The following is a 13,768-nucleotide window of genomic DNA, read 5'->3' as shown; positions in this document are numbered from 1 at the left end:
GACACACACAGATCTCAATGTTACGATGTGTACCGTCATGCCTCTTTTGGCGCGCTGTAATGTAGTATGAAATGACAAACTGGAGTGGCTTTATGCCGGCGCTGCTTGGTTCAGTGTGAACAAACAAAGGCGATTGTAAGGGCAGCCTTTAGAGGAGATCTGGTCTTGGTCCTCAATCGGTAATGGTGTCTCCAAACAGCCGTAAACATTCTAGCCTTTGAGGCTAATGTTAGCTAGCATTCTACTGTTAACTAAAAATCTTAAAGTCTCACCTACAGTTTTTCGCTGAAGAATAGAAAACCTGTGTTGACCATGTCTCCCACTCATCCACACACATTTAACCTTCTGCTTTTGTTTATTTTGTTTAACTGGTTACTATAGCAAGTAGTAGTAGTTGTTTATGTCTACTTCCCCATGAGATCTCTTGAGAGGGGTCACGTGAGGTGATGCATCGTTTCTCTAGTTTTATTCTTCTTCCATACATTTTTTGCATCGCTACTACGTCAGCATACTTTCAGCAACAATAATCCATTCGACTATCAAAATGTTCAGCTTTTTGAGGACATTTATTCTATGACATACTGGTTTTTGATGACCCCAAACAAAACATTTGTGTTTGTTTTTTGGTATCACTTACCATTTGTCTGTAATATGTTATTCATTCTCATTTTGGAGGGCATGGCCTGATGCACTGGACAGGCTGTGAAACAATATAACATGATATTTCTGCATTTCTGTTGTCTTTAAGAAAATGAATCCTGATACAGCAGTTCTCATGAAGCATGTGTGCGACATTAAAGCAAGGTACCATATCTCTTTCACGCAATATTGTATTTTCCCCAATTTTTGGTTGTCTCATCAGACATAAATTACCTTCACTGCTGTGAAATGTGATCCCCTCTAGTTGGCACTACACAGAATTATTTAATAAATTACCATTTACAGGACTTTGTTTATTTTGCACGTAACTAACAACAGTAGCAGATGCACTTTTTCAACAGGAAATGCAAATATTATAGTTCATCTTGTACTTTATATCCGCGCCACAGCCCACGAGTGCTGTTTCTGCTTTTCAGATCAGTTTGTACATACTCATCTAGATTCACTTCCTGTTCTGTAAAAAAAAGGCAGCCACGGCAATCATATGTAATAGCTATTCTTGTGGATGAGTACATCATATTGTTTTCACCTTGGCGTCTTGCCTTCGCACTTCTATGCGCAATATTTTGTTAACCTCAGGAGTAATGTTGTACGTCTTTCAGATCCTGTTCATGACAAACGTCATGTAAGACTTAAATGCACAGCACGAGGATTGTCAAACGATTTTGAATTGAAATCAAAGTAATATTTTAGCACTAAGTGACAAACTCCCTTGAGGCCTTCCTGTGAGTAGCAGGGGTTTTCAAGACACACTAGAAAGCCAATAAAAGGTGTTCCAGTGAAAAGGCAAATAGAGCTCTTTGTCACAAAGTCCTCCAAGTCTACCGTCTGTGCCAAAACGAGCCCGCCAGTGAAAGTAAAAGTGGAGAGAGGAAGCGTGGAGTGAAAGGAAAAGAGAAGTGGTCAAGAGGGCGAGGAGAGGGGGAGTTCAGGGAATTTTCTGCCTTTCCCTCGCAGAGTTTACCAATTCTTCTCCCCCTTCCTCCTCCCACATCTCCTCTCCCCCTGCTCCCTGCATTTTGCGTCACACCACTTGGGCTGGCGCAAGAGTTAAGTTGGAGAAAAAGAGGGCAGGAGGAGGAGGAGGAGGAGGAGGAGGAGGAGAGTTGTGTAGCTGAGGAATGTGGCTGAGAGAGAGAACATGGCTATAAAAGGTTAGCACTTCCACTCTGTTGCTGTGATGTCACTACTCAAGTATTTCCTCCTTCCTTCACATCCAGGCCTGACTTACTGACGCTGCTGTTTCTCCTAAATTTCTCTGGATATCTCCTCCTCTCTTTCCAGCTAAATAAGTATGTAACTATGTAGGTTAGAAGTAAGAGGGTTGTTTGTTTTAGTGCGTAGATGATTACGTGGAATAATCTGCATGACATGGGCCATGCATCGTGCCTACAATGTTTAATATATAAGCCACTCATACTGAAGTCATTTAAACTTCAAGGTTGCGTCCTCTCATTCAGTTAGGTGATGATACCCACTATTAACTACTGATCTTGGGGTCTGTATTGATGAAACAAAATGAAATATAGGCCTGTAATTTCTATTAGCTTTGAAAAGGGACATATTTGCAGGGTTTGTACGGGTCCTGGAAATCCTTGCACACACTTGAATTTTAAAGTGGTGTTTTCAAGGTTTGAAAAATGCTTGAAATCGTAACCGAATGACTTCCCGCATAAATTGTCTCTATTGGCTCAGTTTTATGGGATGCTAAGTCTACCTACAGACAGGTGACACACTTTAAAACATGACATTTATTTGTGTTTTCCTTTATTGTGTCATGCCTCTGTAGAATGCTGTCAAGAAACATAAATTTTGTTGCTTATAGCATAATAACGTCAGATTTAATGCGATGAAGTGAAATATTCCTTTTAAGTATATACACACACAGAAATATTTAATCTACCAGAGATGTAAGTTGCCAGAAAAACTAGCTTGAAAGGTGCTTGAATTGGACTATTGAAAAGGTGTAGGACCCCTGCATTTGGACAAAGAATCTCTAAACTGCAATCAGCGACATATAAACATTAACAAAAAGCTCAGGCTATGCTTATGGATAAGAGCCTGTATCAGTAAGTGAAATGGATGAATAATTTAAAAATAATCAGAAGAATAGTAATTTCTTTCAGATTCAGTTGGTCAACTGAATGGAAAACAAAGGAAACTTTATATTTGAAAGTAACTTCAAATCTTCACTTTACTCAGTTATACAGATCTAAGTGTACTGCACAGCCAGTGTTGTGTTGTGAATCATGCGGTGAGTCAGGAGAAGTTCTGGAGATGTTAGTCATCAGCCCCGCACTAAGCATCATGGGGTGTTCGAAATATCTTGAACAGTAGAGGGCAGAAATTTACATTTACATTTACATTTAGGGCATTTAGCAGACACTTTTGTCCAAAGTGACAATGTGACATTGAAGTGGAAACAATCTGACCCTTCAGACTTCGTCGCTTGTCTTTAGTGATTGATTTTCTGATGGTTTCTTTTTTTTTAATATTCATTTTTATTCATTCTTTTTCATTCAAAAATACACAACCAGACCAGAACATGTGACAACAGACAAACAAAGGCCCCCCACATGCTACACTCACACACACATTCACACATCTATGGAGAGAAGTTTACATGAACTAAAGAAAATCCAAAAGAAAAAGAAAGAAGAAAATTTAAATAATAAAAATAAATAAATAAATAAAATAAAAATAACAATAATAATAATAATGACAATTCATACATTCACCAACTCCCCAAACCAGCCTATTGACTTTTGCAGCCAAGATATTTCATCACAGGGCCCCAGGAATCCTCCCATTTGCATTGATTGGATTGTCCGTTGTATCGCAATTTCTCCATATGTATAACTGAGACAAGTTCATGCAGCCAGTTTTGAAAAGATGGTGGATTTGATGTCTTCCATTCTGCCAGTATGAGTTTCTTGGCCAGCACTGTACCCATTAATAGTGCAGATTGGGTGTAGAACGGAAGAGTTAATGAGTCCACTGAACATCCAAAAAGGGCTAAGTCTCTGTCGGGTAAAAATTAGCTGTGGAATACCTCAGAAAAAAAAGAAAAAATCTTTGACCAGAATGCACAGATGACTGGACAACTCCAAAATAAATGTAGCAACGTACCATTGTTTACTTTGCATTTGTCACAGGTTGGGGACACAGAAGGATAGAATGTATGCAACATAACCTTAGAATAATGAAACCTATGTATAACTCTAAATTGAATTAACCTGTATCTGCTGTTTATTGAACATTTATGAATGTACGAGAGTGCAGTCAACCACACCTCATTGGGGAGACCATCACTCATTTCTCTTTCCCATGCCCTCATAATAGATGATACCAACTTGGACTCTTTGTTAAAAAAAGTTGTTAGTTGTTACTCAACTTAGAGATGAGTTTTTTTTCTGTTCGGGGAAATCGAAAATAATTCCAAGAGAGCATGTCCTTTCCCTTTGGTTTGGACCCCTGCATTTGGACAAAGAATCTCTAAACTGCAATCAGCGACATATAAACATTAACAAAAAGCTCAGGCTATGCTTATGGATAAGAGCCTGTATCAGTAAGTGAAATGGATGAATAATTTAAAAATAATCAGAAGAATAGTAATTTCTTTCAGATTCAGTTGGTCAACTGAATGGAAGACAAAGGAAACTTTATACTTGAAAGTAACTTCAAATCTTCACTTTACTCAGTTATACAGATCTAAGTGTACTGCACAGCCAGTGTTGTGTCCCATTTCTTCATTTGGCGCCTTGACCCCTCCCTCCTCTGATTGCACGTGAATGTGAGTCATAGCAGTGACTCAAGAGAAGTTTACTCTGGGGATGTTAGTCATTAAGTACCGCACTAAGCATGGTTCAAATATCTTGAACACTAGAGGGGGTAATGTGATATTGAAGTGGAAACAATCTGACCCTTCAGACTTTGTTGCTTGTCTTTAGTGATTGATTTTCTGATGGTTTCTGATCATGACTCTGTCAATGCACTGTCGGTTAGCTTGTCACTTTTTTTCAAATGCCCCTACAAACTGCGCCAAACTCCTCCCAAAGAGAAGTTGTTTTTGGTGGGAGTATTGGTCAAAGTTTAAACATAAATGACGTATTCTGAAGGTGCATTAACCTCTCAGGTTTTTGTCTTTTCCAAGAAGGAGGAGATAGCGCTTTCCAATGACCTAGTTAGTAAAGGAGAAGTTACATAACGTACTCCGTCACTCTCTGGACTGGTTGACGAAGGTTTGGGGTTGAAAGATTACTCAACCATAATGCTTAATCTGCACGTTATGACAGAGAAGGAGGGATTGAGAGGAAAACCAAGTCTGAAAACTGACTGTGCTTCAGTATGCACATAAAGGCACACACGGGAGCACATTTCAGAGGTAGGAATGTGACTGTGCGTGTTGTTTCTAGACGAGCGCTCCGATCTTGGTTGGCGATTGCCTCAGGTTGAAAAGTTCCAACAGAACTGGCCAGACGAGCAGCAAAGTTGAAAAACAGATTGCTGACAGAGACTCCTCCTTTTACCTGAACAAATTTACACTCTTCAACACCTTAAAACTATAGTTTGGCCTTATCACATCTCTTTTTTCTTGCACTTTTAATCCCACTTGTCCCTCCATTATGCTTCAAAAGGGTTAACTAGTTATCTTCTCCTGACAACTTTGCTCTACAGTAATTAGTCCCTCTAAAACAAACTCTCTTGTGTTCTTTGCAGATACAACGTGCATGAACGCGTCTTTTGTCCTCTCGGGACTGTTGCTTAAGTTTCTGTGGATAACATTATCTCACAGCCTCTTTCTCACCTTTAGACGACATACTATGTAATTGCTTTCATAGATCTCCACCCGGGTTTAAACTTTATCTCTAAGGTGTGTGTGTGTGTGTGTGTGTGTGTGTGTGTGTGTGTGTGTGTCTGTGTCTGTTCATGTTGTGTGCTCAGGATCAGGTGAGCAGCAGCTTTGTGGCTGATCATTAACAGAAGGTGGTGGTAATGTTAGGCCTGTGTTAGGAAGGAGCTGCCGCAGTGGTTGGGGTCAGGGGGTTGAGGAGATATGAAACAAACATTAAGAAAATGTAGGTAATAATTAAATGAATACTTTGTATACTTTGCAGAGAGTTAAAAACAGCTATATCAAAGGCTTTTTAAATTCACATATTTTCACCTTAAGTTTGACAAAAGTATAATGAATCTAACTGTATCTACAGTATTCTGTCAGATACGAGCCGCACAGTTTGGTGAACTTTAACCAGTCCGGTCTTATAAAACAGGCTGGGAAGTTAATATTTGTGAACGCACAAACACACACTGATCCCTTCTTTTTGTGTTTGCTGTTTACTCTTTGTGGTCATTGTCCATCTCCATAGCAACACATCCTGCCATTGGTCCAAAGGGGAACAAGGGTTTGAGACACAATGCACAGTAGGAACCGCAGCTGAGAATGGCTACACAGATACAGCTTAACCACAATATTTATCATTTTTTTTATAGGCTAAGACCTTTAGCAATTTTTCTGTTTCTGCCAAATGTGGCTTTTAATAGGAGCAAGGTAAGATAAGGAGTTTACCAAGTGAGAAATTGTGTAAAAAGACCGGTTTTGAGAGAGAATGTCTGGTTACAGGCCCACATGTACTATGATTAACACAGTGTAGACAAATAACAGGCCTATGTGGAAGAAATTAAAATTGGTTACAGCAGCACTGAGGGTGTAGTTTGCCTCCCCGGTTTAGACTTAAGAAAAAAGCATGTATTTTTCTTGTTAAAGGGTAAGTCCATCAATTTTACACATTAAAGTGTGTTTACAGGTCTTGGGGAGTACTGAAAAACAACACTAAAAAGCCTTTTGTAGCCTCCAGTGATGTCACTGTTGAGCATTGCACTCACTGTTCTCATTATGGACTCATTATGGACAGTTTAAGACCGACAGCAGAACCAAAGATGTTACCTTTTTTATTCCACTTCTTCCTTTATACCCACGATGCAACTTAACCTCTAAGTGACATCACTAAGGGGAATTTATTGGACTGCAGCTTCCTCTGGAGCCACAAAAGGCTTTATACTACTTCACATATGCAGTAGTACTCCCCAAGACCTGTCAACACACTTTAATGTGTAAAACTGGTGGAGTTACACATTAGTTCTCACAAGTACTCACACATTTCCTCTTCACATTGACACTTTTTAAATGCCTTGGGTTTTGTTTTGTTTTTTAAAATTCTTTATGATAGTCCTAAGCCAAACAAGGTGGGAATAGAGTACAGAAACAAGGTGTCTTCTGAGGCAGTATAACATATAATAGGGTATGGGTGGATGGATATGGGGAAACCTGCTCATTACTTCGGTATTCTATCTCACTGCTAGATTTTCAGTTTCACTTAGGCTTGGCGTGCACAGTATGCATGCTGTTATATATGTGCTTCACTTTTTGTTACATTACTTCCCTGTACAAAGTTTAAGCAGAAGCTATTGCACAAGTGCGTTGTACCTATTAGGATTGGTGTACCGCTGGAATCAGCTAAAGTACATCAAAGACTCTTGTGGTATTTTAAGTTATAAAGTAATTGACCACCAAAATATGACAGAGAATATGGCTGCTGTTAAAGAACTAAACTAAACTAAACAAAAACCGTGGTCACAACTTTTATTTCCTTTTAACAGAGGAACTGCCAAATGTGTAAGAACCTAACACAAAGCACCTTTGTTTAAAATCACATTACACTCCCTTAATATTGTGGAAAATCCCTCAGAATATTGTGTAAATTTGCTCATTTTTAGCTTTTCAGTTCATGCAAGTGTCAAATATCCACCATCACACAGGCCTGTGGTTGGGCCACCATATGTCCTCACCACACCAGAGTTTGTGTGGAGGTGGATTGAGACCAGTAACAATGTTGGAACCAGCCCAGATGAACCAGAACCAAAAATACAACTGTTTATTTGAGCTGAACCAAACAGCTGAAGTGTAAAACCAGATTTCCACAATGTGTGTGATGTTTCAGATTAAGAAAGAGTTATAGAGGTTACAAGGAAGCACTCTGCAGTGTTGAAAATCAAGATTCCTAATGCCAATTTCTTCATCAGTCAACCCCCACATGTTCCTTGGAAATCTGATTCCTGTGAGTCATATTTATCTCAACAACGGTGTACTATCAAGATCTGGCAAAGTTACTTTAAAATGCCTGATGCAAATCATATTGCGGCTCATTAGTCATTGTTTTACAGTGTCATAAACTGTGAGTATAATTCATTTTAACAAGTGGCCATTGTTTGTCTCTGATACTGTGAGCTATCACTATAAAAAATGTTTTTTCCAGATTGAAGCCTTGCAACACAGAATCCAGGACTTTTACTCTGTGACAGTTAGGGGTGGTGGCTGTAGCCTCAGGTTGCTCAACACAAGATCGCACCGGAGTAAAAAGGGGAAATTGCAACAGGGTATTTTCTTGAACTTCTGCTTAACTTTTAAATGTGCCTTACACAATCCCATTTCCATAAAAGTATCTAACATCTGGGCTCTGAACAAAGGCTGTGCAGCCCAGGAAGCAGAGGTGATCCATCAAACGGCATCTGCAAATTCCCAGTGAACAGAACATTGTGTGTATGTTAATGACAAAAATGGACTAATACAGAAATTTGATATGAAAGACAAGTTTTTTTTCTTAAATATTAAAAATTAAATGTCGTCAGTGTCTTGGCACTGATTACAGCTGTGAGTCTTTGTTAATAGATCAGCTTTATAAATCTAAATTTGAGTATTTCCCGCTGTCTTTCCCTTTGTTTTACTCAAGATCAGCGGGATTAGTTGGATTAGAAGCGTTGGATTGTAATGACTTCACTCAAGTCATCCCGGGTGTGTTGCCAGGTGGGCTATTAACTCTGAACCACTTGTGAATTCCCGGTGGGGATGTTGTTATTTGTCATCACAGATCACAACATTGCATGGTATACTTTCTTGGATGTAAGGTTGCTGTTCAACAGGTTTGTGGATCTGTGATGACATTCAATGAGGTTCTGGTAGAAAAAGCAGAATTCTTCCGTCCTGCTATCAGAGTAACATATTCTGCTTTTGGCTTCCTCCCTGACAGAAATCCATCTTGCGCAATGACCAAGTTGGACCGGAAAGAGACCAAAAGGTCTCGTGGATTCCACGATGTTTTAGATTTCTCAATTGTTGGATCTGATTTCCACCATGTACCGTGGGATCTTATTTAAACATCCGTGTTTCTTTTAAAATTCCTGTACAGTGTTTATTTGTGTATTTGTAACCTTATTTGTCAAGATCCAAAGGTAATTTGGAGTATCGCTGCAAGGGGGAATGACTGTTTGTGTCCTGGGATTGAAAAGCTGAGTGTTCGTGTGTATACGTGCCACCTTCCGTGAGATGATCTTAATGCTTTGGTCTGTACTGTATACACAACAAAGACACTGTATGACACAAAACACAGGAGGAGAGAGAAACAGAAGGACAGTGGCTCAGAGTTTGACAAACAACAGGCTATCCTGTTTATGTGTATGTAACCCGTAATAGACCAAATCACTGGTATTTTTGTTTTTATCATTATTTTTTTTATGATTCCTTTTTATTGTTACCTTCTCATCATATATGTTTTACATTTTCCTCTCTTGTATGTTTGGATTGTTTTGTATAGGATTTTGTCATGTATGGTGTTTACTTTGCTTTTCATTTTTATTTCTAAGCACATTGAGTCTACGCCTGTTCTATGAAATCTGCTATATAACTTAGCTTGACTTTGGGAGAAAACCAGCAGTTGATCTGCATTGTAAAGAGATGTGAAATTGGCAAACTTGTTTATTTTTCTCATCATTTTCAGCCGTAACTGTAACATTTTAAGATTTATAGTAAAACAAGGTGGTTCACCTGTTGGATTTGATGTTTCTGTTGTGCTTATTTTATGCACTTTGTTGCTTTGCTAATGTATTTGATATATTCCCAAGAGCGAAATCTCAAACTAACTGCTAGTTTTGGGTAAACTCAAGCCATCATTTTCTTTAGTCTGTGGCCCAGGTACAGGTAAATTCAGTCTCCAATCTAACATTAGTGAAAGCCTCATTATTAACGAGATATGAAAGCATCAAACTTGCATGCATTTTAGATGATCGGGATGTATGCACTTGAAATAACTTGAAAAAAGAAAATGATATTATATGTAAGCTTGTGCAGGAAACAGCGGTTTTCTACCTGGAAGTCATTGTAAACAATAAACATTGTGATTCAGTCTATAGACCGCAACATGTTCCTAAAATCAAGGCAATTTGCAAAAATGTTCTGAACTCTCTCTCGCTGACATACATTATGTTGTCCTAAATTTGTGTTTGATGATTTTATACTTACTAAAATAATTGATCTTCAGCCAATAATTGACAAGTGGCTGACACAGATTCCTCGAGAGATTGAAAATGATTCCCTTTTCTTGAAACCAGTTACTGTTTACAACATAGAGTCAGTATTGTTGACAATATCAACACCAATTATATCATATGTTAGTGTTAATAACATCCCACATTCAAGGTAAAGTATTCCTCTAACTATATCCTTTTTCTTAACCTTAATTTTCCCTAAAATCTCTTAAAGGCACTGTGGGTGAGGGTGTTACTAAATTGTATATTCTGTAAGTTATGTGTTATAAGTTAAGTGACCTATATCTTTCTATATCTTTTATTCAGAGGGCATCTTGTGTGAGCATCTACTTCTCACTGAATAACAAATGAGTCAAAAAGAAGAAGCGAGTACATTCATTTCTTTATTAAGAAATGTATTTTGTCCCTTTCAGGCAATTAAAAATATAGGATTCTCTTTTTTTACTGCACTTTCTCACATTGGTATTTCACAGAACTTGAAATATTTCACCATAAATAACGTACAAAATACACGTTTTTTCTTTAAACACAAATAAATATCATAATAAATATATTAGTTTAAGTTAAACAAACACAAGGCAACCGATAACCGAAAGGAATACTGCGGTGTTAAAGTCCCTGAACCAGGTTGTCAAACAAACGGGGGACAATGAAAGATGGGGTGCAATTCTACAAAATGGCAAAGATAACAGAATGTTTTACAGAAGCAAATCTTACATTATGTGTCAGACATTCACTTTTTCTATCAGCAGACTTTGATCTTTCAGCATTCTGCAACTCACACATGCTTTTGCACCCCAGGTCTCAGGAAAATGACACATTCACCCACACACGCATATGTACAGACTCAAACACACACACACACACACACACACACACAAAGCAGAGTGAAGTATGAAGCTTTGGTTGAATGCTACTGGGAGAGTTGACAGTTTCTCCCATTTGAATTAGCTGTAAAGTGCATATCACAGATAAAATGGCATCAATGACACATGTCAGGTCTCACTGATTAAGGCTACTGAATCAAACATACTGTTCATGGCACCAGAGTACATAGCCTATGAGGCAAGGAGAATCATTAAGGCACAGCATGATTATCACTAAAGATAAGCCATTTTGATCACTACAGATTTACGGTAAGAACAAACCAGGCTATTTACTGGTACTGTCAAAACCTGCAGAAGAGTTATTTTTTATGGAAGACCACATACAAAGGTCTAATAGGCTACACAATTTTTAAAGTATAAAAATAGAGGGTATTAAAATCATCTCAGCATGTGTAGTTTATCCAAGACGAGTTCCATTTTTTTACAAACATAAATTAAGAACTTTAAGTGTTATTGTGTCAAAGGTTGACTTGTCCTGATCAGTTCTGGTTCTGGAGAAAGTTCAGACAAACAGACACAGTTAACAAGGTGTCAGTTCTCTTCTGTTCTTTCCCGCCGTTTAGTCGGACAGGGACAGGCGTTCAAACACGGTGAGCCTCTTGGTGGCTGACCCATCGAACGTTGGAGACTCGGTTCCACTGGAGCCGCCACTGCTGCTGCTGTAGCTGTCCTCCAGGGAGTCCTCGGAGGAGAAGCGCTGGAGTCCAGCAGGCTTCATGAATCCCCCAGGACCAGGAAACAGCTTGCCGTCCTGGTGGTGCCCATCCTCCACGTTGGCAAAAGCTCTGCTGTTGTTGCTGTTAAAGTTATTTCCATGGCCACACACACAGCGTGAGGCCTTTGGCTCCAGGATGAGAGGAATGTTGTGGATGTCTCCGGTGCTGGCACGGGTCTGATGGTTGCCAAACTGGAATGCGGCTGCCTCCCGCTGCAGGGAGTCGGCAAACACTGGGGAGAGGAGATCAGCAGGTGGTGGAGAAACAGAGGGAGCTCGGCTGAACCCCATGTTAGGATCATTGAATGATGAAGGGAATGATGGAGGAGGTGAGCTGCGGGAGGAGCCCAGGAACCCAGCGAAGCTGACACTCTGGCGGAGCTGGTGGCGAGCTGCTGTGGGAGGTTGCTGTTGATTCTGGAATTTACCAGATGGTAACGGACCACCGCTGGCTTTATCCTCATGGATGAAGTGGCAGCGAGAGCCGTAAGGGCAGTAGCCGAAGTTGTAGAAGGTTCTGCAGGGCTCCGTCTTGTATTTGGGGTGGCGGTACAGTCCCCTCAGCTCTGCCTCGCCATGGGCAAACTGGCATTTACTGCCATACTTACAGCTGCCGGTCTCTTGGAAGCCACGACACAGCTCAGTCTTGTAACGATTAGGGGACACCATCGGTTGGACCTGGGGTGGGAGGTTAGATGAGGGAGGGAAGCCAGGCGGTGGAGCCACAGTGGTGGCAGGGCCTGAGGTGAAAGCCTCCAGGTTCTTCAGCTGTGCGAAGGAGCTGAGCAGGCTGCTGCTGGACTCGGTCAGACTCATGGAGCGGTCGGGCCTGAAGGGCAGCTGTTTGGGTTTGGAGACAGGGCCCTGGCCCCAGATGTTGGATGGCCAAAAAGGGCTGCCATTGTCGTCAACATGCTCGGTGCTCATGCTGTGGCCTGAGGAGGCAGGAGGGGAGGGGGGAGAGAAGAAGGAAGTTGACCGGTTGAGGCGACTCTGCCCTGGGACTTTGAGTTGAGACTGTTGCGAGAGCAAGACTTCATCCAGGGCCAGGTTCATGAAGTTCTGTGACAGAAGATTGACATAGTTAACATACAGACACTCATACCGCTCATATACTGTGTGAATATTCATCATCACGTTCCTTTTTGTGCCTACTTTCCACAACAAATCTATTTCAATTTTAACTATTTTATTCAGCTACAGAAAACTTATTCAAGAGCAAGTTCACATTTAAAGAAAGAAAGTACAAAAAATACCAAAGGCGCTTATTAATAAGGCAATTATAAAAAGTAAAATCAAGTCACCAAAGAAACGGTGCAGTACTAGAAGTTACATAACCATTATCCTTATCTGCCATTTCTATGAGATCACAAAATACAGATTACATATAGATAATTGCAGTTTTTGACTCGTATCCTGTCTCTCGTGAATATTCTGCGAGTGGAGGATTGGAATTCAAGAAACAAACAACCGAGTGCCGACTGTCTCCCTTATCTCATTATCTCTGTAGAATGGAGAACTCCTCTGTGACTACGCTCAGTTCAAAAGGAAGCCACTGTCAGATCAGTGAGTCCCAGAGGAATAAAACGAGCAGGAAAAAACAAACATAGCCACAGACCCAGCCCTCTCCAACTTTATGAAGCCTTTTTTTTCCAAAACAAAATGAAAAAAAACAAATCCACAAAACTTTGACTCACCTTTGTGAGGATGTCGTCAAGCATTTCGGACATGCTGTACCAATTTGGCCAAGAGAGAAGAAGAAGATTCAAGCTCTGATCCACGGGTTGGCTGTTTGATACCTGTGTCCAGACTTAAGTTAACTGTCTATGCAGTCTTCTGCCTTTTTATAGCCGCCTCTGAACACCCCTCCCAGGACTTGGCTGGGGAGGAGTTTCCACTCGCTATGTTCCCGGATGACCCCTCCCTCCCTCCACCTCAGGTTTCAGTGAGCTCAGAGGAGGGCTGGTAGTTAAACAACAACAAGAGAAAAAAAAAGAAAAAAAGGAAAAAGAAAGAAAACGGTGTATTTTTAGCCAGCTGTGTGAAATGCTTCAGTTTCGTGGGCATGTGAAAGCAAAGTGGCTTATTTACACAGCACTCATGCACTCTCTTCATAGTAGTGTAC

The 13,768-nt window shown here is 40.2% G+C and overlaps 1 protein-coding gene across 1 annotated transcript; it reads right to left on the bottom strand.

Moving 5' to 3' along the window:
- Positions 1-10,411: 10,411 nt before the first annotated feature.
- LOC311255920 (uncharacterized protein) lies at positions 10,412-13,473 on the bottom strand. Its single transcript, XM_084350621.1, has 2 exons — positions 13,341-13,473; positions 10,412-12,705 (listed from the first exon to the last, which is right to left on the bottom strand). Exons 1-2 carry the CDS (start codon positions 13,371-13,373, stop codon positions 11,488-11,490), a joined length of 1,251 nt encoding a protein of 416 aa, XP_084206747.1. The 5' UTR covers positions 13,374-13,473; the 3' UTR covers positions 10,412-11,487.
- Between the last annotated feature and the right edge of the window lie 295 nt (positions 13,474-13,768).

The sequence above is a fragment of the Pagrus pagrus genome (genome assembly GCF_965226575.1).
Source record: "Pagrus pagrus genome assembly, chromosome: 4".
In the NCBI taxonomy this organism is placed as follows: domain Eukaryota; kingdom Metazoa; phylum Chordata; class Actinopteri; order Spariformes; family Sparidae; genus Pagrus; species Pagrus pagrus.
Note: the sequence above shows the minus strand (reverse complement) of the source record. Positions and strands in the feature narration are given on the sequence as shown.